Source organism: Archocentrus centrarchus, chromosome 18, assembly GCF_007364275.1.
Source record: "Archocentrus centrarchus isolate MPI-CPG fArcCen1 chromosome 18, fArcCen1, whole genome shotgun sequence".
NCBI lineage: Eukaryota > Metazoa > Chordata > Actinopteri > Cichliformes > Cichlidae > Archocentrus > Archocentrus centrarchus.
The window spans coordinates 16,851,603-16,878,233 of NC_044363.1; the positions used below are offsets into that span (position 1 = coordinate 16,851,603).

Here is a 26,631-nt window from a genome sequence, read left to right on the forward strand (position 1 = left end):
TACCCACTTTTTATTAATTATTATTTTGTCTCGTCTTTTAACCTTAGACATTGCTTGCAAATATATAATAAAGGTTAAACTATCAGATCATTGTTAGAATTGAGAGAATATTATAGCAATATCTATTAAAATTTTGAAAAAAAAGTTCATGTGATGTTTTGTGCATGAAAAGTTTGAAATAGTTGCAATGTGAATCTAGTGGTTTTGACCTCTTAACTGGCAGCACCAAAATCACCTGAAAAAAAATTAATAACGCCCTCTGGTTATTATTGGCTCTGAACAACGCCTTTCATAGCTTATTAACTGGCCACGTCTCATCCGCCGGCCGTATTAAGTGCATTTTATATGGCAGGCTAGACCCTCCCATTTTGATTGACACCTCATTCGGCCAATGATGTTAAGAAATGGGTTTCCCAGAGCCAATAATACTCAGAGGGCGTCACGTAGCTTTCTCAGGTGATTTGGTGCGGCCAGTTACATGATTGGCCGAATGAGGTGTCAATCAAAATCGGAGGGTCTAGCCTGCCATATTAATGGACCTTGAATGCCATAAAAGTCCTGAATAACAAACTGGATGGACAATAAAGAAAAAGGCTAAAGTTTATTCCATTATCTTAGGATTATACAATGTTTTTCAGCAGCTTTGCATTTAATGATTAATCCAGACTCTTTTAGAAAAGATTGTCTTCTACTTCACTGAATTCAGTGAAGTACAAAAGTACCATCCAACCTGAAGAATGGAGAAATTATCAGTAATTATTGTTCTTTGTTTTCTTGCTGGTTTAGCCGAATGCAAGGGTGGAAGTGATCAGGACCTGACAGTGAATCAAACAACCGACCACTCATGTGACCCAAACATCTACATGGTGCTGAAGGAACTGGGGGCTCTAGAAGAGCGACTGAAAGCCACTGTGAGAGCCCTCGAAGAAACAAACAGAAGGTTGGAGGCCAGTGAGAGGAAGGTGGCTGCACTTAACACACTGACTGAGCTCAGGACAGTGTATGAAGGTAACAAAATATCTTGTAAGAATGAACTGAAGAATGAACAATAATAATGAACCATATAGCCATGTAACAGTTCATGTAACTTATTTTGAAAATATTCTTTTCTCACTGATCTTTGATGATTTTTACAAAAACATTTTCGTTATAATAGTTCAACTCATAACAGGTGAAAAATCTAGCATTAGGAAAGCATGAAAATTTGCTGCCGTCTGAAAGATCTCTTCACTTTCTCTTTGTAAAATCTGGAACTGAATTTAAATTCATCCTCACATACAAGGTAGTTTAAATACCTAATTGTCCTAATAAATTACTAAGATATCAGACTTCAGGATTACTTGTGGTTCCAAGAGTTTCCAAATTCAGAATAGGAGGCAGAGCCTTCAGCTATCAGGCCCCTCTCCTGTTCAACCAGCTCCTAGTTTTGGTTTCAGGTGTCAGACACCTCTCTACTTCTAAGATTAGGTCTTAGTTTCCATTTTGATAAAGCTTATAGTTAGTCCTGCTATTATAGGCTCCAGCTGCTGGTGGACTTCCCGTTCTTCTCCACTCCCTTCTTTTGACTCCTCATGTGTTTACATGCCACTTTTTTTTTTTTTTTAATTGTCTTCTCTTTGTGATAGAGTGTGATTTGTCCCATCTCTCTGTGCCCTCTGGTGTCAGCCTTTGTTGGAAACTGGTGCTGTATAATTAAAATCAAACTGAAATGTAATTCCATCAACCGTTAGGATTTTCTGCTGTGTGTAGACATGATTTAAAGACAATGACAAAATGCTGAAGTTTACACTTAATTGCAGATTTTTTAAAGCTGAAGAGAGGCAATCCAAATTTGGTGAAATACAAATGCTAATTTTTTTTTAACAGGTTCTAATGAAGTTTGAAATGTTTCAATTTTATACTACTACTACTACTACTACTACTACTACTACTACTAATAATAATAATAATATTAATAATAATAAAAATAAAATTATATAAATAAAGGAACACTTAAAAAACAAATCAGATCTCAATGGAAAATTAATGCTGGCTATCTATACTGATATTGACTTGGTAATGTGTTAGGAATAAAAGTTTGCCACATTTTTTTGACGAAAATGAAAATTATCAACCTACAGGGGCTGAATTCAAAGACATCCCTTACAGGTAATGTAAAAAAAATCGATGCAGCAGGCCAAAATTTCACTGCAAACTCTCAACACATGAGGCCGTTCTTTGTCGTGCACCAGGAGGAATCCAGGACCCACTGCACCAATGTAGGGTCTGACAGTCGGTCCAAGGATTTCATCCCGATCGCTAATGGCAGTCAGGGTGCCATTGCCTAGCCTGTAGACGTCTGTGTGTCTCTCCATGAATTTGCCTCCCCAGACCATCACTGACCACCATCAAACCAGTCATGCTGAACAATGTTACAAGCAGCATAACGTTCTCCAGACCCTTTCACATCTGTCACATGTGTCACATGTGGTCAGGGTGACCCTGCTCTCATCTGTGAAAACCTGCCAATTCTGATATTCTATGGCAAATACCAGTTGGACTCCATAGTGAACACAGGCCCCCACTAGAGGACATCGAGCTCTCAGGCCACCAAGTCTGTTTCTGAATGTTTGATCAGAGACATTCACACCAGTGGCCTTCTGGAGGTCATTTTGTAGGGCTCTAGCAATGTTCATCCTGTTCCTCCTTGCTGATGGGTTAAGGACCTTCTATGGCCCTGTCCAGCTCTCCTAGAGTAACTGTCTGTCTCCTGGAATCTCCACCATGCTTATGAGTCTGTGTTGGGACACATAATAAAACCTTCTGGCAATTATTTAATGTGCCAACCTGGAGGAGTTTGATCATCTATGCATATAGCATAGATGATAAGGTGATATGGTCCAGGTATCGCCTTATGCCCCCAGTAGTGATGCTGACCTTAACAAATGCAAAACTAGTAAAAAAACAAAAACAAAAAAACAATTAGAAAAGATGTGGGAAAAAATGTAAGTGGCCTCCACCTCCTCTAAATAAATTATGTATTCTGTTTTATAAACTATTTTACTATTCATACTTTCTATTTATTGTTGAGGCACCTAGAAGGATTTTAAATTTCTTTGTGCAACTTGTGTGTACAGTGACAGTAAATATTCTATTCTGTAAAACTATTCTTGTTTTGGGGTTGTCTCATTGTTACTCCTCTAATGCGCCTGTTGTTCATTTCATTAACATCAAAGCAGCTGAAACTGATTAACAACCCCCTCTGCTACTGAACTGACCAGGTCAATATCCCAGAGGTTTAACTGACTCGATGCTATACTCTATTCGAGCAGTAATATAATAATGAAAATGTGAAATGGTTTTAACTGTGAAAATTGATCATTAATATTTATTTATGTATTTAGTTAGTTAACTGAATGAGCCAATCTAAAAAAAAATATTGGTGTTTTTAGGGCAACGTCAGGTGGCATTTTCTGCTGCCTTAGGAATAGATACCACCATTGGTCCAGCAAATTTTCTGTATCCTTTGGTCTACAAACACGTTCTGTCCAACATTGGAGGACATTACAGTCCAGTAACAGGTCAGAATTCATATAGTTGGATATACAAAAATTTATTGATTTGAATGTTTTGTATGTCTGATCCTGACATTTTTGCAATCTTTAAGATGTATTTCTGTTTTGTTTGTATGCACAGTGCTACAGTAGCTTCATTGAGTTAATTACTCTTATTGTATTATTGTTATTTGATGCAGGGTATTTTACAGCACCAGTTAAAGGAGTCTATTATTTCACCTTTTCTTCTTTCTGGTGGGGAGCAAAGACTGGGACCAGTGGTGGCAGTCTGCACCACAATGGAAACAGGATTGTGTCGTGGTATGGTCACAGTCAAGCTCATCCCATCAGCGGCTCAAACAGCGCTATCCTACTGCTACAAGTTGGAGACAAGATCAATGTTCGCCTTTGGGAAAATCGACAGCTCAGTGATAATGTGAATAAATACTGCACATTCAGTGGATTTTTGCTTTTTCCACTGTGAAGCTTGTGTGAAAAGAGGCAGATCAGACTTTTAATAGTGGCTTAAAGGAGACAAAATGTGGTGTAACATTTTCTGCAGATTTTATTTTCCATTTTGTCAAATTCAGCAGAGTAAATTCAGCACGAGAGCATTTCTGCATGATGTCATGCATACAGAATGATAAACTCTGATGTGCAATGGAAATCAAACTCTACTTTTACTTTTATCATTCCATATTATTCTTTTTACTTTTAATAAAGTGCATCTAATGAAGATATTTTTATTATGATCCTAATGTGACATTGACTCCAGTGTTTTTTTTTTTTTTTTTTTCACATGAAAAATACACAGTATATTATAGAATGAGAAAACACATGCGGTCCTCCCCTCGTTCTGGTATTTTCTTGGACAGAGCTCCTCCACCATTATAACGTCAGATAAAACAGTTTACTTTGAATACAGCTTTCACAAAATCTTATTTTCTTTTATTATTTAGATTTCCTTACTCATTTAACACTTGCAAAATTTATATTTATATTAGTCAAACTGTGATCACTTTTAATAGATTTTTGTTTAAAATAAATTTAGATAAAAAAGGATTGAGGGATTCTAGTTTTTAAAATTTATGATAATGTGTCCTTAAAGAAATACAGGTAACATTTCATTTAAGTTAAGTAAACTTATTTAACTCCTACCCATTTTTAAGTGAGTTGGTGACTATCATGGTAAAAACTTTTAAAGAAATGGTTCCAGTTCTAATCAAGAAGAGTTGTAATCAAGAACTATGTAATGTAGAAATTTCCATCCATCTATCCATTCTCTTCTGCTTATCCTGTTCAGGGTTGCTGTGGGGCTGGAGGCTATCCCAGCTGTCATACAAATTTAATGCATGTTAAATGGGGCAAATGTTATAACTTTTTTTTTCCAATCTCTTGAACATGTTGCATCTTGATAATGAATGGTTGGCTGAGATGACGTCTGCTTTACATATCTACTTGATTTTAGTATACCTTAAATCTATGTTACAGAGATACATTACTTAAGGCAAAATAAGCATAGTTAATCATAATAATTCTAAGTAGAAATGTGCGGTACATTTCTTTGACCCTGCAGCGTTGATGCATGACTTCCTCAGTCTTCCTCATTTGAAGGTAATAAGGTATTGCGGGTAGGCCTGGTCATCATGGAAGATCACAAACATGGTGGGATTCTGCTGGTTGTCCACCAAACTGTCGTAGCAGTCAGTGGGATCTGAACCTCGAGGAGGAGGTGAAATCATCTTGGAATTACCGAGCGTGTAGCGGCCGGTCAGGACGCGAACAACATACAGCTGCTTTAAGCCTGCTGCGTCTGCTGGGGAAAACCTTTGAGCTGAATATTCTGCATTGACTGCAAAGTAAACACCTCTTCCATACCTGGCAGCTGTGATAGAATCACAAAAAAAAAAAAAAAAAAATTTTTAATACGAGTTTAACATTTTAGGATTATTTGCTTCTTGCTGGGAGATTTAATAAAAACATTTTAAAAACACCTTACCGTGTTGTCCTGCATAACTCCTGTCAAATCTGTCCCGTTCGATGCAGTGGCACGCCTCAGCCGATGTGCCATGGTAGAGAGTCATCTCACCTAATGCTGCTGGTCCATTCTTGGCAAGTATGCGCTGCTTACACACACTATAGGCGTTCCACAGGTAGAAGTTTTGCACACGCTCAATCTGAGGTCAGAAAACAAATAAGTGAATTGCATTTGGGGTTTTATGATTAAATATCTATAGCCAGCATGATTTTCTGTTAGCATACTCACTTTGCAAATGTTGTATTTAGCTGTTTTCAGGAAACCCTTGGCTATGTCCCGGTACTCCTGCGAGTTAGGCTGCAGCTCCACCTTTTTGAACATTTCTTCCTGCATAGGGTCCCAGTGTTTTGGTAACTCCAGTGCTAAAGTGGAAGCCACACAAAATAATTAGATGGTTTTGGATAGCTGGCTGAAATAAGCAGTGAGGTATCACTTCTATGGTAAAAACAAATTAACCAAAAAAACAAAAAAAGAGAAGCTACAAAATGTGATGTACCTCCAGACTCGGTCCTTTTTAGGCTTAATGTAATTCCTGTCATGACGTTTCTGGCTTCTCGTGCTTTCGGGTCTGCGATCACCCTTGAGCCGTCTGGTGCAACCATGTCAAACTTTTGGTTCTGTGAGTAAGCGTATTCCAGCTTGTAGTTGTCATGCAGACTCACCTCCTGCCATTCTCCATTTTTGTCCTTTAAAGACCACTGGACATTAAGAGCCACCATTGCTTCTTCTTTATCCAGAAGATCTTTACTAAGTGCTTTTTGGGTTGCTCTGCTTATAAGGTCAGTGACACTTAAAACGTCCTCCTTTAGGCCTTCCAGCACATAGACGTCTTTTCCTGACCGATCTCTTGCATCAGGTCTGAATGCGTTTCCAGCTCTGCTATTTTCCGAACTTTGGCATCTCTTGTTCTCCAGGCTTATTCCTAAGACTTTGACTTTTGCCTGCACCGCATCGAGCTCCATGGGATCAAGCCTGGAAATATCATCCACATCCACTTCCCTCTTTATCAGTTGTTTCTGCAGCATCGCCTCCAGATCACTTCGGATGGTGATATCATGACCACAACTAATTACATGAATCACAGCTGGGTGAGGTTTTGAGGACACAAAGGTTTTCTCTTGTGGTGCCGCTGATGAGAAGAATTTCGAATGTCTCTCTTGCCACTTCTTGAGCTTTTGTTTGGCTTTTTCTATAAAATAATGGAAAAATAATTAAATGGGCTGTTGTGGTTTTACCTCCTGTAAAATAATAAATATTGACCATCAGCTTCTTCTGTAGTGCCACTATGATGGTTATATTGTGACTGTGGTTCAGATTGAAATAAGGCATTAGATAGATTATTGTGAAGTTGCTTTACATTTTCAGTATTCCCAAAGGACAGATAGACTTCAGCCCCCCATGACCTTGAATTGGATAAGTGGAAGAAAATGAATGGATGGAAGTTGTAATAAATCTGGTGAGTCTCTGATGTTTCTAATTCCTCATTGGTTCATTTCCTTTTCTAATAATAAAATTCATAAAGTCATGCCCAAACCAAATCCAATCCATCAAACTTAGCCAATGCTAATTCGTTAGTCTTTAGATGACTGCAGTCTATAAGGCTTCATCTCCACCTATTTGAGTCCCTGAACTGGACCCTCATCCCTGTTTGTGGTGTTGGTGCCTTTTGGGCATTTTCTTTTTCTTTTTTTTGTGGAATTATCTGTTAATTGATGTGTGGTAGCCCTTCAGCCCATTCAAGACATTTGTACCCCAGGTTTGGTGAGTGAAATTCTACCATGTTCTTATCCTGCTGCTTACCATTACTTGGCCAGTAAGGATACTTACTCTATCTTCTAGGCTAAATATGGTAATTCTTGGCTCCAAAAACCCAACATGGTGGGGGCCAAGCATCATAATTGAGGCTGAGACTGGAAATCAATCCATCCTTTATACATTACCTATGACAAGAGCTAGCTGTGAATCACACAGCTATTACTATTGGTGCATTTGAACATCACAGACTTTTCACTAGCTGGCAGTTTAAATGTCTGACCTGAGTTCTCACACACATTTCCTATTTCCTGCTTCTAAATTCAGTTAAAACTCAAGTTCTTGTACTTGGCCCCACAAATCTTAGAAACATGGTGTCAAACCAGATACCCACTCTGAATGGCATTACTTTGGCCTCCAGTAACACTGTGAGAAATCTTGGAGTCATTTTTGACCAGGATATGTCCTTCAATGCACATATTAAACAAATATGTAGGACCACTTTTTTGCACTTGTGCAATATTTCTAAAATTAAAAACATCCTTTCTCAGACTGATGTTGAAAAGCTAATTCATGCATTTATTACTTCTAGGCTGGACTATTGTAATTTTCAGGCTGTCCTAAAATCTCCCTGAAAAGCCTTCAGCTGATCCAAAATGCTGCAGCTAGAGTACTGACAGGGACTAGAAAGAGAGCAGATTTCTCCCATATTGGCTTCTCTTCATTGGCTCCCTGTTAAATCTAGAATAGAATTTAAAATTCTTCTCCTCACCTACAAGGTCTTGAATAATCAGGCCCCATCTTATCTCAAAGACCTCATAGTCCCATATCACCCCAACAGAGCACTTTGCTCTCAGACTGCTGGCTTACTTGTGGTTCCTAGGATACTTAAGAGTAGAATGGGAGGCAGAGCCTTCAGCTTTCAGGCCCCTCTTCTGTGGAACCAGCTCCCAGCTTGGATTCGGGAGACAGACACCCTCTCTATTTTTAAGATTAGGCTTAAAACTTTCCTTTTTGATCAAGCTTATAGTTAGAGCTGGATCAGGTGACCCTGAACCATCCCGTAGTTATGCTGCTATAGGCCTAGTCTGCTGGGGGGTTCCCATAATGCAATGTTTCTTTTCATTCAACTTATTTACTCTGTTTATACCCCACTCTGCATTTAATCATTAATTATTATTAATCTCTGGCTCTCTTCCACAGCATGTCTTTTGTCCTGTCTCTCTCCCCTCAGCCCCAACTGGTTGCAGCTGATGACCCCCCCTCCCTGAGCCTGGTTCTGCTGGAGGTTTCTTCCTGTTAAAAGGGAGTTTTTCCTTCCCACTTCATTTTGACTGTTGGGTTTTCTCTGTATTATTGTAGGGTCTTTACCTACAATACAAAGTGCCTTGAGGCAACTGTTTGTTGTGATCTGGCGCTGTATATATAAAACTGAATTGAATTGAATTGAATTGAATTGAACTGAACTGAACTGAACTGAATTGAAGTGAATCTCTGTTGAGGAATGTCATTGGGAAAGTTCAGCGATGCAGTGCATGAGTGAAAACTGCTCGTGATAGTAAACATTAACTGCAAAGAATATTTGAGCATGTTGGCACGCTGATTTAATGAACAGACTCACAGCCTTCTAATGCTCACTGCTTAATTAACCTTTCACTAGAGTCCTGGTTTACAGAAGAAACTCAAATGTTCAGCAGGGATATAGAAGACAACTTTCAAGAATTTGAAATGATAACAAACCTCTCAGGCTGATGTGACAGGGGACTATTTGTCCAAAGCGATTCTCCAGCTCTGTTCTACAGAAAGACATCACAGGACAGGCCATTTAAAACAGGAATTGTGAAAAGAATACTTGCTATAAGTCAGTCTTACGATGTGAAGAAAATTTGTTTCAAACCTGAAAGCCTGGAAGACTGGTTGTTCCATGATGACAATGTGGATGAGCGAGAGATACTTTGGTTTAGTCTTTGCAATAGCTGAGGCCATCCCATCCAGCATGGCTTTACAAGCTTTATCATAGGCCATACCAGCCATTCCTGAAGGGATACAGGACAGTTATTGAGAAAATAATAATGTGCTCAACGCCACTTACTGTACATTGTTACAGTAACTAGTTGTTCTTATAGCTCTTGTATAGTTATTTTATTTTAATTATACAATGTGTTTAAAAACACTTATTTATATATGAGCCTTTTCTAACAATATAAACTAATTTGCTACTAATAAGATGCAGAAGTACACACAATCACTTACAAACACATCTGCATACATCAGCATACACACAGGAACAGAGTACAAACCGGTGTTGATAGCTGGGAAGGACACCGAGTTATAGCCTTTGCTTTCACACGACTCCAATATCTTTTTGCATTTCTTGTGAATCAACTGAGGATCACAGTGAAAGCGAGCGTGGATGATTTCCTTACATCTCAGCATCCCGGGTCCTGTGGTGCACATGTCATCTGATGGATTTCCTTCTGGAAGAGAGAAAAAAAAAAAAAGATAAATAATGTTTATTTTCTATGTAAAGATTATTAAATCAAAACCTAAAACTGTTTAGTGTTTAGCATCATTCCTAAGACTTACTTTGTGCTAACTCTGCTTGGACAGTGGGTCCCGCTGCAGTCAAAATGGCTTTGGAGACACCTGCAGACAAAGTTAGGTACAAACGTAGAGTCGTATCCAGTATAAACAAAATAAAGAGAATACTCATGTGGTCATGTTAGCATATTTGGTATTAAATAAAACATGTAGATCATACCAGAAGGGTTGTTAGAGAAGTCAGTTGTGTTGACAATGACATCAGTGGCCCCATTTGTGATGTCTCCGCGAACCATCTGAAGCTTGACTCCACCCAGCATGGTTGTGACCTCATGGTCAGTCACAGAGACATGGCGGTAGAAGGACTCTAAAGTCACATAAATAAATAAATAAAGAAAGGAAGTGTGATGGTTGAATGTGAGATGGCAAATATTCACAATCAAGTTTAAATCAAATGGGTCGATGTGAAGGACAGAAAAATAAGTGTTTTGTTTTCTTTTAACTTTTTTGGCCCCATTACTTTGGTTTAACGTAAGTAGTACTTTCCTAAGACTGCATGTTTATAGAGGTATCTCAGGAAGACAGCTAGAAACCTAAAAAGTTAACAGTGAGGCGTTTCTCTCACATTTTTATTAAATTAAATCAATATCATTTTTCTGGTTGTATAGCAAACAAACAATACAGTATATACACATTTACCTAAATATAAATTTACCAGATTAAACACTGCTTTCAATGTTATACTAAAAGTGCAATGGCATTTTATACACTTACAAATACCATCATTAGATTTAAACAATATATTGTCTTCTATTAATGCTGTTATATTTCCCTACCACGTCGTGGAATCAAATAATTAATATAATAAATAATATGTGTTCTTAAGGATAAGTTGTAAAGTAGCAATTTACCCAGGTTTTTCTCAAACTGAAACTCAAAATGGAACAATTCTAACCTTGACCTGGGTTTGCATCATTGGTGAATCCTCTGAGATGCACGTTTCCCTGTGCAGACTGGAAGGCCTGCAAGGGGGAAAAAAAGGGAAAGTTTTTCTTTTTTGTTTTGATTAGTTCTATGACCTCTTTGTGGTGACACATTCTTCAATGAGCAACAAATTTAGAGCCTTCACATTTAAAAAAAAAAAAAAAATAAGGAACTGCCCTTTACCTTGCTTGACTCTTTGTCACTGGGATGAATCACAATGCGAACCAGGAAAGGTGCACTGTTGTTTCTGTTCTTTTCAAATGTGCCAACCTCCTCCAGCAGAACCCTGGATACCACGCTGTGAGGGAAACGCAGGACAGCACCGGTCCCTACCACAGGAAGAGCCACTGAACTAAAACCTCTGATCTGACAGGAAGCCAGAATTTTTCTGATTCCTTGTCTCAGCGCCTGAAAGATTCATTTATTATAAGCATTGTAAACTACACAAAAACCTATAAAAACATTTTAAATATTCCATAATTCACCTGCACTGCTGTTCCATTTTGATTGTTGTCCCAGGGGACTAGGTTGAGGAAGATCAGTGCTTTGCATGTCAGGGGAGGTAAGTTCTCCACAAGGACTATTTCACCAGGCAGTGTCGCGCCTCCTGCTTCCCTGTTAAACCTTGCAGTCATCTGAGGGCCAACCACATTGGACAGAACATTTCCAACACGGGAAGAGAGAGGATCATGGGCAACCATGGGAGATACCAGGGCATCAACCTAAGAGAAAAGAAAAAAATATTAAATTCCAACCAAAGATCATGTTGAACTTAAGAGCTAACCAGTATAGGATTTATAAGACTGATACCAAATTTGGGGGGTATTTAAGAATATAATGTATTGGCCAATAATTCTTTCCTTTCAGATGAATATTTGATATGCAGTTATTGGTGAGTATTTACTAAAATAACATGACAATGTAGCTTAAAAATAATTTTGTTTTATTGTTACAACAAATCATGGATTACTTGTTTACGCTCTACCCGACTCTGGGCGGATCAGCTGGTTGTTGCGTTTGAGGCTCCAAGCTTGTGGTGCCAACAGCAAAGTCACAGAAGAAGAAACATCCTTTATTGTCCCACAGAGGGGAAATTTGGGTGTAATGCCCTCTGGTGGACAATCCTTGCAATCCTTTACTTTTGAAATTTGCATTTATCAACAGTTATAAATGCAGATTCCAATATATTGGCAAATGGCAGATAACAACGAGCAGGACTGGGCTCTATGTAGCATCTACTCTATGTGTAAACAGACCTCATAGTAACTCCTGCAGAAGACCTAAATTAAGTATTAACGTTTATACCAATTAGTGTATTACCTGCTGGGTCTCGAGTGCTCCCTGAATGATCTCTACTTGGACACCGCCTCCAGCAGCTCCAGCAGTGGCTCCTCCTACAGTGTTTAGGACAGATGGGTTTGGCTGGAATCCCAAATAATTTCTTGGACTTGTCCCTGGGAGAATCTTGTCACATGCTTCCTGCATGGACCTCACCACTTCTCCTTTCTTATCAATCAGGATGATTTTGCTCAGACTTCGACCTCCCTGACTACCAAACTCTTTAATGGCAGTTACTATAGCCTCAGAGCACACAGTGAGAGGAACGTGGAACAAGCCGGAGCTGATACAGGGCATGGCGATGGATTTGAACTCCATCATTTCTGCTAAATCCAGAGCAGAGCGGACAGCCTTTTCCAGCAATGCTCTCTCTTTGCCACCACACTTTCCACCTACAGGCCCAACTACATGCAGCAGTTTCTTGCATTTTAGGTTTCCACCTGTGGTCACCACCACATCGCCTGTAGAGATTTTTCCAGTCTGTTTCACTAGGGCTTTACTCTCTTTCTGCACCTGAGGACCGCCTGCTTTACTCAGCGCAGCAGCAACACCACCACCATGGTCCAGGTCTTCATTAGCAGCATTCACCAGGGCATCAGCATATTGTGTGGTGATGTCACCCTGACACACCAGCACCTGGAGCCCATCACAAAGGTTGTATTTGGCAACTCCTGAATTTTGTCTACAAATCTGAGGTTGTTCTTCAAGCTGTAGGAGACATTTGTGAGATTGACCAACACTTAAGAGGCTGTCTTTTCCAGCGAGACCTTCAAAAAACCTTACTGCCCCTGGCATGCTAATGGTGACTCTGTCCTGAACAAGTGACTGCAGAAGTGGACCCAGCCTATTCCTAACCTCAGTCACTTTTCCAGATGGACCTTCCAGTACTACCATTGGTTGAGAGGAAAATGGTAAAGGATGTATGGTAATCCCTGAAAAGTCAAAATTAAGCAGGTGTAACAGCTCCGTTAAGCAATCTACTAACTCCGGAAAAGGGAGAATGACCTGTCCTTCTACACTTGACTGATCCAAAATAAATTGTGTGACAATGTCACTCAGTTCTTCAACCTCTTTGGTGTGGCCCACTAAGTGTACCATGCTGTCTAAGCCAAACACAACTTGAGCCCTGCACTGCCCTTGGTTCAACTCATTTGTCTTGGAATTAAGTTTTTCCCGAAGTTCCGGTGGCACAGCAGAGCAGGTAGGAACATCAAACCTGACATCCTTGAATTTTTCTTGCACTTTTTTTTCTGCATCATGGAGTTTATTAGCCGAGAATGCAAAGAAATGTAGCTCTGTGTCTCTTAACTCTATTTCCACTTTGTCACCAACACCCAAAAAATCCCCTAGCACCCCTGGTCCTCCGTAAACTCTTCTCAGGAAGGCCAAAAACTGTGGGCTCTTGTCAGAAACTGTGCACTCTGACACCAACTGCTCCTTCTCAGATACCAGCTGTCCAGCCTTAAGAATGTCCTCCACAGAACCTTCCAGAACCAGCTGACCTGCATCACCCTGTGTGGCCTTCACTTCTGGAAAACGTTCCCCCAAACCTTGCTCAATCTCTCCCCAGAGGAGGCGGAGTTTGGCTTCACCAAGTCGACGACTAGTTTGCTTCTCACTCAGACCTGATGCTTGACTTTTTACGTTTGTGTCTTCGAATTCCAATAACTTGGCCTCCACATGAGACCGTTTCCCAACCACAACTGTCAACCCAGCCTCGCAGTACACCTTTACCTCATCCATTTGCTGAGGAGACCTGGAGGACTGGAGCAAAGCTTTGACTTTGCGAGGATCCACTTCATAGTGGATGAGGTAGCCATCAAAAACTTTCTTTACCTCAGCTTTCCACTTATCATCTACAGCACCAGGCTGGGATAACCTTCTGACTAAAACCTTATCTGGGAAAATCTGAGCAGAGCAGTTCACAGAGGCAAGCTCTGTCGCCAGTTCTTTCTCGGCGTTTGGACATTCGGTTAGGTAACGGAGAAGATAGCTATCGACCTCTGGCTCATAGTCTTCACCACAGGGTGGCAGGCTCGATGCAAGAGAGGGCTGCTGCTTCTGCAGAAAGATGTGGCAAATAGCATTTATTAATAATCAATCAAAAGAACAAAAAACATGTGGAACATAAAAAAAAATGAAATTTCCACATTTAAACTTGTGTATTAATAACTTTAGTTCATTTAAGTCTTAAAGTAAAGGTTGATATTGTTTATTTTTAGAGTAGCTCCTCCCTTGTGTGTCTATGGCTGTCTTAATCTGCTCTACCTGTGCAACGTCAGTCCTTTGTGTGTCTCTGTGTGTGTGTGAATATGGCCTTTGTTTCTCTGCCTCTGTCTTTATCAGTCCTGTTGTCACCACTCCCTGCTTGCTTGTGCTGGATTTTCCTCTGTTGTGCATGCTGTCTGACCTCTGCATCATTTTCTTTTTACTCATTTTACAAGTTTCATAAATCTGGATCCTTCACAAACAAACACCTTTACTCTCATTCTGTATCTAACCAACTAAAATAAGTGTTCGTTCTTTTTCTTTACAGTTATACTGTGGGCCTTTTACAGCTCAATAACATTTTATAGAGGGACATTTTCCACACTGACCTGTGATGAGCTTACGTCAGGTGTTAGGCTAACTGGCTGGCCTGGAGATGAGGGGGAGATGGGCGAGGAGCTGTGAGGTGCTGGGCTGTTTCTCACGTTAAGAACCAGAGTACAATCTGGAAAGTTGAGCTCATGCTGAGATTTTTGCAGGACTCTTTGCTGAGCTAAAACAGGGGGGAAAGGACATTATTTTAAAGCCTAGCTTTCAGGGTGTTTTTTTAACCACTGTGCTTTATTTCCCTGTGTTTATTTAAATAAAATCAAGTGTGTGAAATGTCAGATCCTGCATTCTTCTTGTGCACTGAGCACGTCAGATGTGTGCTGCCATGGATATCCAGTTTGTGGCATGCTAACAGACTCACCCTTCCCATTAGAGGGAGTTATCTGTGGAATCATGAGTAGCTGGAATGAAGGACAGGCTTTGGTATTTGCTTTTACTGCTGCCCTTGAACCTCTTAGGCTTGAGGTTTTTCTACTTGACTGGATAAGTATGTTTCTATTTTCTTTATAACAGCATTATAGTGCACTTTTACGCCTTCTGCATGTTTATATTTTTGAGATTTAGCATATAAAACATGGAGAAAACACAATTATAATTCTCACTGGAGGTGGAGCTGAAATGATGAGTGGCTTGCCAGGAAACTGATTTCTAACTTTTGATTTGATTTGATTTTTTTTTTTCTTGCCAAAAGCCCCCAAATTTTAAGAACTTTCACTTCTCAGACAAGGAGATTTGATCTCTACTTGGACGCTGTGTCCTCTTTTATTTTGGTCAGTTGTATTTGCCCCCCACCAAATGACGGCGCTCTGTTTTGGATACTTTCAGGGGCGGTTCTAGGGGCGGGGCCACAGGGGCATTGGCCCCATCTGAAATCTGATTGGCCCCCTGAAGTGCCCCTGTCCTGTCACTCATCTGTCCTTTGTCCGAGAACGAGGATCAAATTGTAGGTGGATGCAATTCCATGCCAAAACACCAGTAGCGCTAATGAGCCAAATAGGAATGTCCAGCGTGAATAATGCTTACTGAAGACAAAGAAGATTTGAACGATCTCGTGGAGAAAGATTTTTTAACCGACAACCGATGCCAGTTTGAGGAGTTTGTTGGTAATGATAAGTCATAAATCCCTTTGTATTCACAGCTGTCACAGCGCAAGTCTGATAAACATTAAAGTAAGAAACAAAGTTAGTTAAGAGTAATGTTAACTAAGGCCCTACTTGTGTTTGGAAATGAATGTTAGCATTTTACTAATTCATGTACTTCTTTTTGATTTGCACTTGTGTGTTAACATTAACTATAATGTTTGGCAGTGATAGAGAAGAATACGAAAAGAAAGGGTCAGTCTCAGGCGGGAATTCAGCAGTTTTTGAGCAGAGTGAGTCCGCCAGTTGAAAATGAGCAGGGTGAGAGGAGGGAGAGAGCAGCAGGACACAGTAGACCAGAGGCTGGTCCAGAGCAGAGCACCTCCAGCCCCTTTTCATCAGGTCAGAAATCATTTAGGGAGAGCAACAACAGTTAATGCTGTAATCCAGGGATCCTCACATCCAGGCCTTGAGGGCCGGTGTCCTGCAGGTTTTAGATGTGTCTCTGCTTCAACACACCTGAGTCAAATATAGAAGTCATTAGCAGGACTCTGGAGAACTTGACTGCACACTGAGGAGGTAATTCAGCCATTTGATTCAGATGTGTTGGATCAGGGACACATCTAAAAGCTGCAGGACACCGGCCCTCGAGGCCTGGATGTGAGGATCCCGGCTGTAATCTATGAAATGTCTGATATTGTTATTTAGTGAAACAGCATATAAGTCCACTGAATTCTTACACCTCATGGTGATAAGATTTACTGTAACTTTAATGTAATAGCTTTAATTTTTATTGCTCTGTATATCACCACATCTACCACAAATACTTGGCCCCTCTATGAATACTGTGACCCCTTGATGGCCCCTTACTCAGAAAAATCCTAGATCCGCCACTGGATACTTTCCCTCGGAGCATGCGCGCGGTAACACCCCACTCGTCAGTCCCAACAAACAGCTGAGAGTGAAAGTGAAACTACACTTTCTTGTTTTTGACAGTGAATCTCTACATTTCATTTCTTTTAAAAAGTAACCAAACATCCACAGTAAAAACGACAAACCTTCTTTAAAGCACACAGTATAAATAATCAAATAGAATCGAGTCATATAAACCGTTTTCATACTTAAACTTTCGTCCAAGTAAAACATTTTTCAGCGGAAGAAGAAATCAAAAATCTCCTTATTCAAATCTTTTCACGGGACTCACCCTCTCGCTCCTTGAAAGCAATGCTGTAAACTTTGTCGTTTACGTTTGTCACCGAGCCACACTCCCCGCCGCCCGATTTGCGACGAATATGGAAATAATTTTCTATCCTCTTCTGTTGCTCCGGGCTCAGACCGACACACTCGAAGAAAACGGGATACTGGTAAATGTCCCCCATAATGCAGAGTCCGCAGATTCAGTAATTTCACATACAGGACTAATACATGGCTCTAATACAGAGACTGAGACGCTCAGCGACTCAGCGCTTTATTACGCTCAGATATGACGTCAGCAGCTGTCACTGACAGCACTTCCTCCTTCCTGACGGGTTTAGCTGCAAATTAATTCCATCAACAGCCTTTTTTTTTTGTCTAATTACAGAAATAATAGAGTATTTACTCATATAATCTGCTCAATACGCAGTTATTTTTTAATAGAAAAAATAATAAACACTGGTGCTTTACATTTAAGGTGTCTAAGTTTCTAAAGCCAAGGCCTTATGATGATGATGATGATGATGATGATACTTTACAGGTAAAGTTATTTACTGCATCACCCATGTATTCACGTCCTCACAATGTCTCCCACAATACAAAAATATGATTTTAAAATTAATAAACACTATTTCAATGTGAGTGAATCAAAGCAGTGAAGAAAGTAGTCATTCAGATGTTCCTGAATCAGGAAAACAGAAGAGAAAATACAGTTACAGTGTTACTTCAGATTGTATTTATTTATTTACTATTATGTTGCTAAATTCTGTCAAAATCTAACCTGTGATTAGTTATTCACTGATCTCAAACAGTAAACACACAGTAGTAACACATGTTAAACTAATGTTTGTCAAGAAATTTGATAATCACATTTGGATTGCACATATATAGAAAAATGCAGTACAGTACAACAATACAGATCTGTGACAAATTAAAGGAAAAGCAGCATTGATGTGTACAAAGGATAAGATACCTGGTTAGCACGTGCTGACTCGGCATCAGTTCTGAATGTCTCTGCAGCTGTTAGGGTGGGTGGAGCTCTTATCTTTGCATAAATAACTAGGGCTGTGCAAGAGGTTAGAGCCTACGGGGTTAACACAGAGAGACAGAAAACTGCAGTAGCTCACATCCACAGAAATTTAGATTCTCTAATGAACCCAACATGTGTATCTTTGGTCAGTGGGGCAAAAGAGAAGAACCAAAGGGGTCAAGGAGAACCTGAAACTACACACACAAAGACCAGCTTCAAATCCTGAACCTTTTTGTTGCTGCTGCCACCGTGCCACCCACTACAACTTATGGGTCTATACACCCACCTGCCCCTTTATTAGGTACACCTGTTCAATTCATTGTTAGCACAAATATCTAAGTCGGCAACTCAGTGTACTTAGACATGTAGACATGGTCAGGACAACCTGCTGAACTTCAAAGAGAATGGGGAGGAAAGGTGATGTAAGTGACTTTGAATGTGACATGGTTGTTGGTGTTAGGCAGGCTGGTCTGAGTGTTTCTGAAACTGCTGAGCTACTGAGATTTTCCCACCATCCACCATCTCTGTGGATGGACCAAAATCACTGAGGAAGGCTTCCAGCACCTTGTTGAATCTGTGCCACTAAGAACTGAAGCTTATCTGGAGCCAAACGGAGGTCTAACCCAGTATTAGTAAAGTGAATATCTACTAAAGTGACCAGTGAGTGGATTTTACTGTGACTGTCCTACAGATGGCAGCATTGTCCTATCACACACACAGCCTCAGGAACCACAGGAATCCCTCACTATAGATAAGTTGTTGAGGGCTTTCCTTTAATTTGTCACCCAGTTGACAGACAGAAATAATTAAAAAAATAACAATTCCACCTGCATATTTTAATCTTTTGTTTATTTGTGTGTTTACTGAAATGGTAGCATTAGTTCTCCTGTAGATCTGATCCACTTACCCTTCACAGTGAGTAGAAACAGACTCCCCTGCATCTTTGCTCTGCTGAATGACAGTGATACTCAAATATGGCTCAAATATGACTCAAATATGGTAATCTTTACAGGTTACCTTAATTTGAATAAACATAGGACACTTCCTGTAAGCTCAGCCTAAATAAATATGGAATTTTTCATGTAAGTACTGCAATAGAAATAGACTTAGAGCAGCATGGTGGTACAGTCATCCCTGCTCCAGGAGCAAGAACAACCTGGGTTTTCTGTGTGGAGTTTGCATGCCTGCATGATTCTCTCCTCTCAGTCCAAAGACATGCATGGGGTTTGGTGAATTGGCGATTATAAAATGGCCACAGGTGTGAATGTGAGCATGAACTGCTGTCACAGGGTGTACACCGCCTTTCACCCTGTGACAGCTGGGAGAGCAGGAGTAGTTCACTGCTGCACTGTGTGAGGACCTTAAACTACAAAATAATTTACTGAATTGCATTTGATCAGTTGTTATATGTTCTGATACCAAATTAATGAAGAAACCCATTATGTTAAGCCACGGCATATAAATTCTAGTAACACTTTATAATGACTAAACACTATTAAGCATTTATGAGGTATTAGTTAATACTTAATTCATCAGTTATAAAGCATTGCTCCTACTTATTAATGTTTATTCTTGCTTAAGAAGCTCATATATAGCATGTTTAATGGCAGCAGTTTTAAACATTATAAATGATGGAAACAATTTCTAAATAAAATATTACATCAGTTGTTGTCCATGGTGCTGATCAAAAGCAGGAATGATGCTATTGATATTACTGATCATTGCTATTTGCTATTATATTTGCACTTGCAATGTGTGTCTGTGTACATGTAAACAAATCTGACAGCAAACAGCAGACGGCTCAAAGCTTCTTTTATGCTACATATAAAAAATGTCAGCTACAGTTTATTTTAATGGTTCTACCGAAAGGTGTTCTCTAAATAAATAAAATTAATGCCCTTTATCAGCAACAGTACTCAGATATACTATTCAAATCAAGAAGACCTTCACACCATTACACCACCTTAAACCTGCACAGTCAACACAAGACTTGTTGTGTCCACAGATCGATTTGGCTGGTGCCTAATTCTAGTCTCAGATTTCAAGTGCACAAATTTTTATCACTTATTCAGGTTGTTGTTTGTATTTGTTTGTTTGTTTGATCTTTTTTTTTTATTTCTTTTTGAGCTGCTCTGAGTAAACATTAGAGAGCGTTGTGTGTAAAACCCTACAGTATCGCCTTCAGCTCTGACGAGTCTGTGTGGTACAGTCTATTGGAGCTCCTTCCCTCTATCAGTGGTACTGCCATTGCCTGATTTTGTTATTGAATAAATGAATAACTTCATGGTGTGCAGGTGATTCAGTGTAAATCTGTGAACTGGCAATCAACATTTTCACCAGCAAATTGACCCTGTTTGCAGAACCAGGAAGCAGACTTTAAACAGAGAAGCTGCTTTGAATGCAGCAGTAAGTGTCTGAAACTAGATGCTGCAGTGAAATATGACAGAGAGTTCCTTTGTGTTATTGTGATACATGCTTCATTCATCTGTTTACCTCTGCTTAGTCTGCCTCTAAGAGATTTATTTCAGTATTGTTAGCAGTTCAGTCTGCTGTGTAACATGGACTTGCCTGCTTCTTATTATAATAAGGATAAATGATAATAAAACAGTAAGAATAGTGCTGGTGTCACAGTAAAGTTATGACAAAGATATAATTGAACAGTATTTCACAAAGAAATCCACTAAAATATACAACAGCTTGATAGCTGCAGAAAAGTCATTATAACACGTTTACTCTGCAGTAAACTTTAATATCCAGTAGATGGTAGTATTGGACTGTATTTGTCCATGTGAATACTGCAACAGGAAGAATGAACATAGAAATATGTGTACTAATTATAGTATAAGTACTGTAGATTGATGCATGCATCTACATGATATATATTCCTTTAAAATTTAAATTTTTAAAAAATTTTGTTTGTTACACAGCACATAGACGAAGACTGCTCCATGCACCTATACCGTGCTGTTCATTTGCTGTGCCGTGTGATGATGATGGTACATTAATACACTGGATTGAATTTGTTCGACTGCTGTGTGCTCCGACACCAAGAGACCCATTACAGAGAGCCACTCCACATAAAGCTGCACCAGTTATCAATATTTAATAGATATTGTATTCTCACACAGCGTCCTCCTTCTCTCTTCTTTTGAAATAATGACAATAATCAAGATGTCAATTCAAATCATTATTTATTTATCAACAGTGGAAGTGTGAGGATGTTGAGACATTGGGGGCTCAGCCCTGAAATCTTTTGGATTTTCACTCATTAACAAAACCTTTGTAAAGTTACTTATTGTATTTTATCATAAAACAGATATAAAATGACAGACACTGTGCACCAGCTAAAGGCTGAAATCAAAAAATAATACAGAAATAAACAGTAGAATTTGAGTCCTCCTTTATTACTTTTTTTATTTTAAGCAACAGAATTAAAACCTTAAAGAAACAAAGTTGATGAAGAAATCCTTTGTGAGACTGCATGCTGCCAGTATTTGGTTCAGTTTTTCAATGTTAGCAGTTCTGCTCTCAGAGCTTCTGCTTCTCTTATTGCATAATGGCCCCATTTAGACTGTGTCTTGTATTTTAGATGCTCATGTTTTCTTCACCTTTCCTGCTCGTTTGGAGCACTCTCCTCCTGCTCTATTCCATACCATAAGAGCTAAATAGTCACTAATGAAGCAACAGCAGAGCTGCAGATGTACCTCAATCAGCATTATATTGTTATTTAATCCCATTGGATTCTGGAGCATTTCCACCTAATGATGTCTGTCGTCACTTCCTCTTTTCCTTTTATTTTAATAACCTCTCTCCTTTTACACTGGTTTGGTCATTGCATTATATTTTTCTATGGTTGAGTTATTTCACACATACTCCTCTGTGTGGTGTCTTCTAATGTCCACCAGATTTCATTAATCCACAGTGAACTTGGATCATCACATTATGCACTGACCTCACTTTGAGTACACACACATGCAAATGTTTCAATAGCACAACAAAAGATAAATGTGGAAATGACACAAAATGCACTCATATAATAGTTAATTGTTTTCTTCTAAAACAACAGTCACACTATTTCCTGTAGAATGATGGAGTCACTGACTTTGTGAAATGTCAGGATTGTTATGGTTACAGCAGTAACACACTGTATGTTTCTTTTACTAAGTTTTAGCATTAAAGGCCATTCTTGATTTTGCATGGACACAGAGCATCTCCCTGTTACCATGGTTACTATCCCTTTTGCATACATGTATGCACAGTTTGAGAGGAGAAAACAGTCGTGACCCTCTGCTTATGAGCTGCGTCTGTGCCTGAAACCAACCAATTTAAATGAACTCTAATTCAGCCAAGAAGAACGATCAAATATCCACCCAGAACTACACAAGAAGCTTGTTGATGGAGACCTAAACCATCAGGTTGAGGCACAGCGTGCTAAAGAAATATTAGTGGGAGTGGATGTGTACTACTGACCCGGAGTGGATTTGAAAAAAAAAAAAAAACTCAAAATAAAGTCAAATTTGTGAACGTAATTCTGTTTGTAAGTCATTAAAGATGAAAGCTGTACAATCATTCCACCCTGGAAAAAGAACAGTTCAAAGAAATCATTAAAACCCAAAATTAGCATCAAATTCACGCCCACGATGAGTGGATGTAAACTTCAGACCTGCACATATATATATAAAACCTGATGAATAATAAAAAAAAAACTTCAACAACTAAAAGAGTACAATTGTGTGTTAATAAGCAAGCAGAAAGTGAGGTTAAGTTTATAACTTATTGTATAGAACAAATAAAATTATAGGTCTCATTTTTTCTCTGACTGAACCACTCATGCTGTCCTCCTCTGTCCATGCCCACAGCCCTGTCACACTCCTCAGTCTTTCCCTCTTTGGCCCACTTCTCATAGCAGACCACGTAGTCACTGACCCATAACCATAAACCGAACGTGCATTTGTAGCTCAGTCCCAGCCAAACGTAGGGACTGTCGGCCTCTTTGGCTTTTTCCTGGACCCATTCCTGCACTTCAGGGTTGGTGATGGAAACTAGTCCGTGGTAGTTGTTGTTACAGTAATCCAAGGCTTCTTCCCAGGTCCTGTTTTCTTTGATCAGGATCACTTTCTCTACTGTAGCAAACACAGAAATTTCAGTTCATTTCAAAGAGGGAACTCTGTGAAGACTTGGTTTACACTAATGTACATCATGCTGAGAGTCGTCTAACAGAAAAAAAATAATTATGAAAAAAAAAACAATATAATGAATCAGTGATTCCAGTGGTGCTCCTGTTGGAGAAACAACTGATACAATTTTTTTTAAATAAAAACTCACCATCATTATAACAGAAGAAGGGTTTTGTCTTGTTACATCCATCAGAGCTCCATCTTCCTGATCTGTTTAACAGAGTCATAGCACATGTGTTGCTGCTTTGTCCATCATTAAATAACTCCATATCCCAGAGTCTGAAAGAGAAATCACTCCCATCTGACCACCTCCAGCTGTCTCTGAACAGGCCGATCCAGGCGTTGAATGGAGACATCTGAGAGTTTCTCAGGTCCTCCATTTCTTTGCCTTCTGCCTGATCAGGTCCGCTGGCCAGGTCAGTGTGATTGTATCTGCAGTAGTTCTGAGCCTGTGTCCAGTTCACAAACAGCTCTATCAAATACAATGTTTTGCTGTCTTTCCTGGTTTCTGTGGAGCAAAAAAAAAAAAAAAAGAAAGAAACATCATCATCTATAATCTGAGGAAATCTACAGACACAGACCGTGTCAGTGAGTTTCTTATTGTGTCTCTAGTTTCTCTCTCTAGTAGTGTGATTACTATCTACATATTCTCACCATTATAGCAGATGAACCATTTAGTTTGTTCACATGCAATATCTGCCCACTTGTCCCTGTTCCTCACACAGTTCCCTGGAGACTCAGAACCATATCTTCCAGACAGATTCCAACTGCTGTTATTTTCAATGTATTTCACTCCTGGCAGAGACCAGTGCCATGTCCTGTTTCCTCCTGTGTTGTTCAGTCCAATCCAGGCTTCTCCTTGATTCTGTGTGGAGTTACAGAGTCTTCTCACGTCCACCATGTCAAACACTTTGGCCAGGTCTGTGTACTTCTCTCTGCAGTATTTCTGTGCTTCTCCCCAGGTCTTCTTTTCTTCAACAAAGTGGTACTCATACAGGCGACACATGAAGAAGCAACACTGACCTACACACACACACACACACACACACACATATATAAAATTATTTATCACATAAATGTGGATCTCTTTGCAGTCATTTAATTTGTAAAAGTATTAAGGTGTTCAATAATACTTTTTACAGCATCTATTAATTGAATCCACATTAATTTTTAGTCCTTTTAGAGTAAAGCAGATCACTCACCCATCAGAATAAACAGAAACAGACTCCACTGCATCTTTGATCTGTCAGATTGAAATTATATCTTATTGCACAACAAAACATTGATTTCAGCATTTCTCTTGTGTTTGATGTTCACTTTATGTAAAAAAGAAAAAAATACAGCTGAATATAAGATGGTAGGAAATATGGATGGGAAGGAAAATCCTGTGAAACAATATGAGCAGAGCAGATATGGACATCATGAAGGAGCTGCTTAAAACCTTTAATGCTCCTCATCATGAAAGATCTTTCATTTGAAGTCCATCAGTAAGAGTTGGAATAATAAATGTTCTCAAGCACTCAAGTAACTATTGATAGAAACTAAAAGAGAGCTCTTTTGGCCAAATCAGGATTTGAATATTAAAATACAAGAGTCAAACTACACCCCCACCCTGACACAATGATCCACTGATGGGAGGAATTTGTATATTTCAGCTATGAATGGGGTCATTTACATTATGAGGAAATGGAAAAAGGAAGGAAAACAGCACACTGTTGAATGTCTGACATGCAAGAATAGGAAGCATCATTCCAACATGTCCAACATGTCTTCCTTATTTGTATTGCATAATAAAGTTAAACATTTTGTTAATGTGTGGGGATGGTGGGTGGGGGGGCTGGAAAGAAGATGCAAATTATGTGTAGAAAGCAGCTCCACAGAGCAGCCGCTCACTGTGAATTCAAACTGCACCTAAAACAGTTTCATTGAGGAAACACGTCTCTGTAGTTACACTAAACTTTCATATAGAAAAGAATCTGACTGTGGGTTTGAGAGCTTCATGTCCACAACATGAAGATTATTGCACACAAACAGATGAAGTGCTCATAAAATATGTTAAGAGATGAATTTATTTAATGTGGAAAATTCAAAAGAGGCACAAACTATGAAGTACCATTGTGTACTGTACAATAATGAGGTACTTTTACAGTATGTGAGTATTTTATTTTCATGCAACCTTGGAAACAGTTTGTGAAATATGATATTTGAAGCTACTTAATCTGTAACTAATCTAATATTTTAGTAAATCATGACTGCAGATTTTTACTTCAATTATGGTTTATTGTGTTCACTTACAGTAACCCCACATTATTTTGTCAAAACACTATAATAATGTGGGGGTTTGAACTGCTAGTGTCATTATGAGTTGCTACTAAAAACACATATTTTATAGCTTGTAAATTTCTCTCTCATTTAGAGAATTACTGCACGTAGCTGTGGGAGAAAATACAAATCATATTAAAAACAACTCATAAATCTAATGAAACATGCAGTGAGCAGAGTGGGTTTTACGTCTTAAACCAGATGAAATTTTTGATCATTTATGTTGTCCTCCTGTTGCAGCAGCTCTGGAAAAATGATTCATTTAGCAGTCAGAATTCACAGAAATAAACTCCACTGCATCGTTCATGTCAGATATATTTGATCTGACTTATAGACAGCTTGGAAACAGCTCTTCTGTGCTGCATGAACAGAGGCTGTCAAGGAAAGATGAGTATAGGAAGGCTGAAACATTTTGTAATTTTTTTTCAGCATTTTTAATAAAGATAAACTCGAAAGTATAACTGAAATACTTTCAACCCTCTCTGCACATTAAAGAAGTTTCTCAGTGTGATGTAGAGGAAAAATGGAGAGAATAAAGTGGAGCAGCTACATGCTCATAAATTAATGTCAGGTCAGTCAAAAACACAGTAAAAGTATACAGCTTATTTGTATTTATGTGTCTTATTTTTCAGTCACTGTGTTTTTTAATACTTTTACATGATGGTTAAATATGAAGATAATCCTTCAAATATTTTCATTTTGTGTGTCTGATTTTGGGCTCTGTGTGTGCTATGATTTGTGTAGTCCTGACAGTAAACCTTTAGTCACAATCAGTCCCAAATGTTAGCATTTGTAGTCTGGATAACTCGGCTGCACTGAAACACTGATCATTTAAAATATTTCAGATTTATATTTGATCAGAAAAATGTTGATAAAATCAAATATTGACATCATGTAAAAAGCAGAGAAACAGAAACACTGTCATAAATACTCAGTAACCTCTGCATATGCACAAACATGAAATGAACAAACTTACATCTGGTTGGTTCTTCTCTCCTCAGTGTGTTCATAAAGACTGCTGTCACATAAATATTACATGCTGTAC

General features: G+C 39.0%; 2 protein-coding genes across 2 annotated transcripts; one reads left to right on the forward strand and one right to left on the reverse strand.

Annotated features, from left to right (window-relative positions):
- The first annotated feature begins 737 nt into the window (after nt 1-737).
- On the forward strand, nt 738-4,122 carry LOC115797036 (complement C1q tumor necrosis factor-related protein 6-like). The gene is made up of 3 exons (XM_030753518.1): nt 738-1,008; nt 3,432-3,560; nt 3,734-4,122. Exons 1-3 carry the CDS (start codon nt 738-740, stop codon nt 4,015-4,017), a joined length of 684 nt encoding a protein of 227 aa, XP_030609378.1. The 3' UTR covers nt 4,018-4,122.
- LOC115796678 (protein mono-ADP-ribosyltransferase PARP14-like) lies at nt 4,112-17,327 on the reverse strand. The gene is made up of 15 exons (XM_030753039.1): nt 17,068-17,327; nt 14,784-14,947; nt 12,169-14,247; nt 11,334-11,570; nt 11,032-11,256; nt 10,820-10,886; nt 10,085-10,231; nt 9,910-9,969; nt 9,624-9,800; nt 9,221-9,359; nt 9,064-9,119; nt 6,068-6,760; nt 5,800-5,933; nt 5,533-5,710; nt 4,112-5,418 (listed from the first exon to the last, which is right to left on the reverse strand). Exons 1-15 carry the CDS (start codon nt 17,240-17,242, stop codon nt 5,138-5,140), a joined length of 4,812 nt encoding a protein of 1,603 aa, XP_030608899.1. The 5' UTR covers nt 17,243-17,327; the 3' UTR covers nt 4,112-5,137.
- Between the last annotated feature and the right edge of the window lie 9,304 nt (nt 17,328-26,631).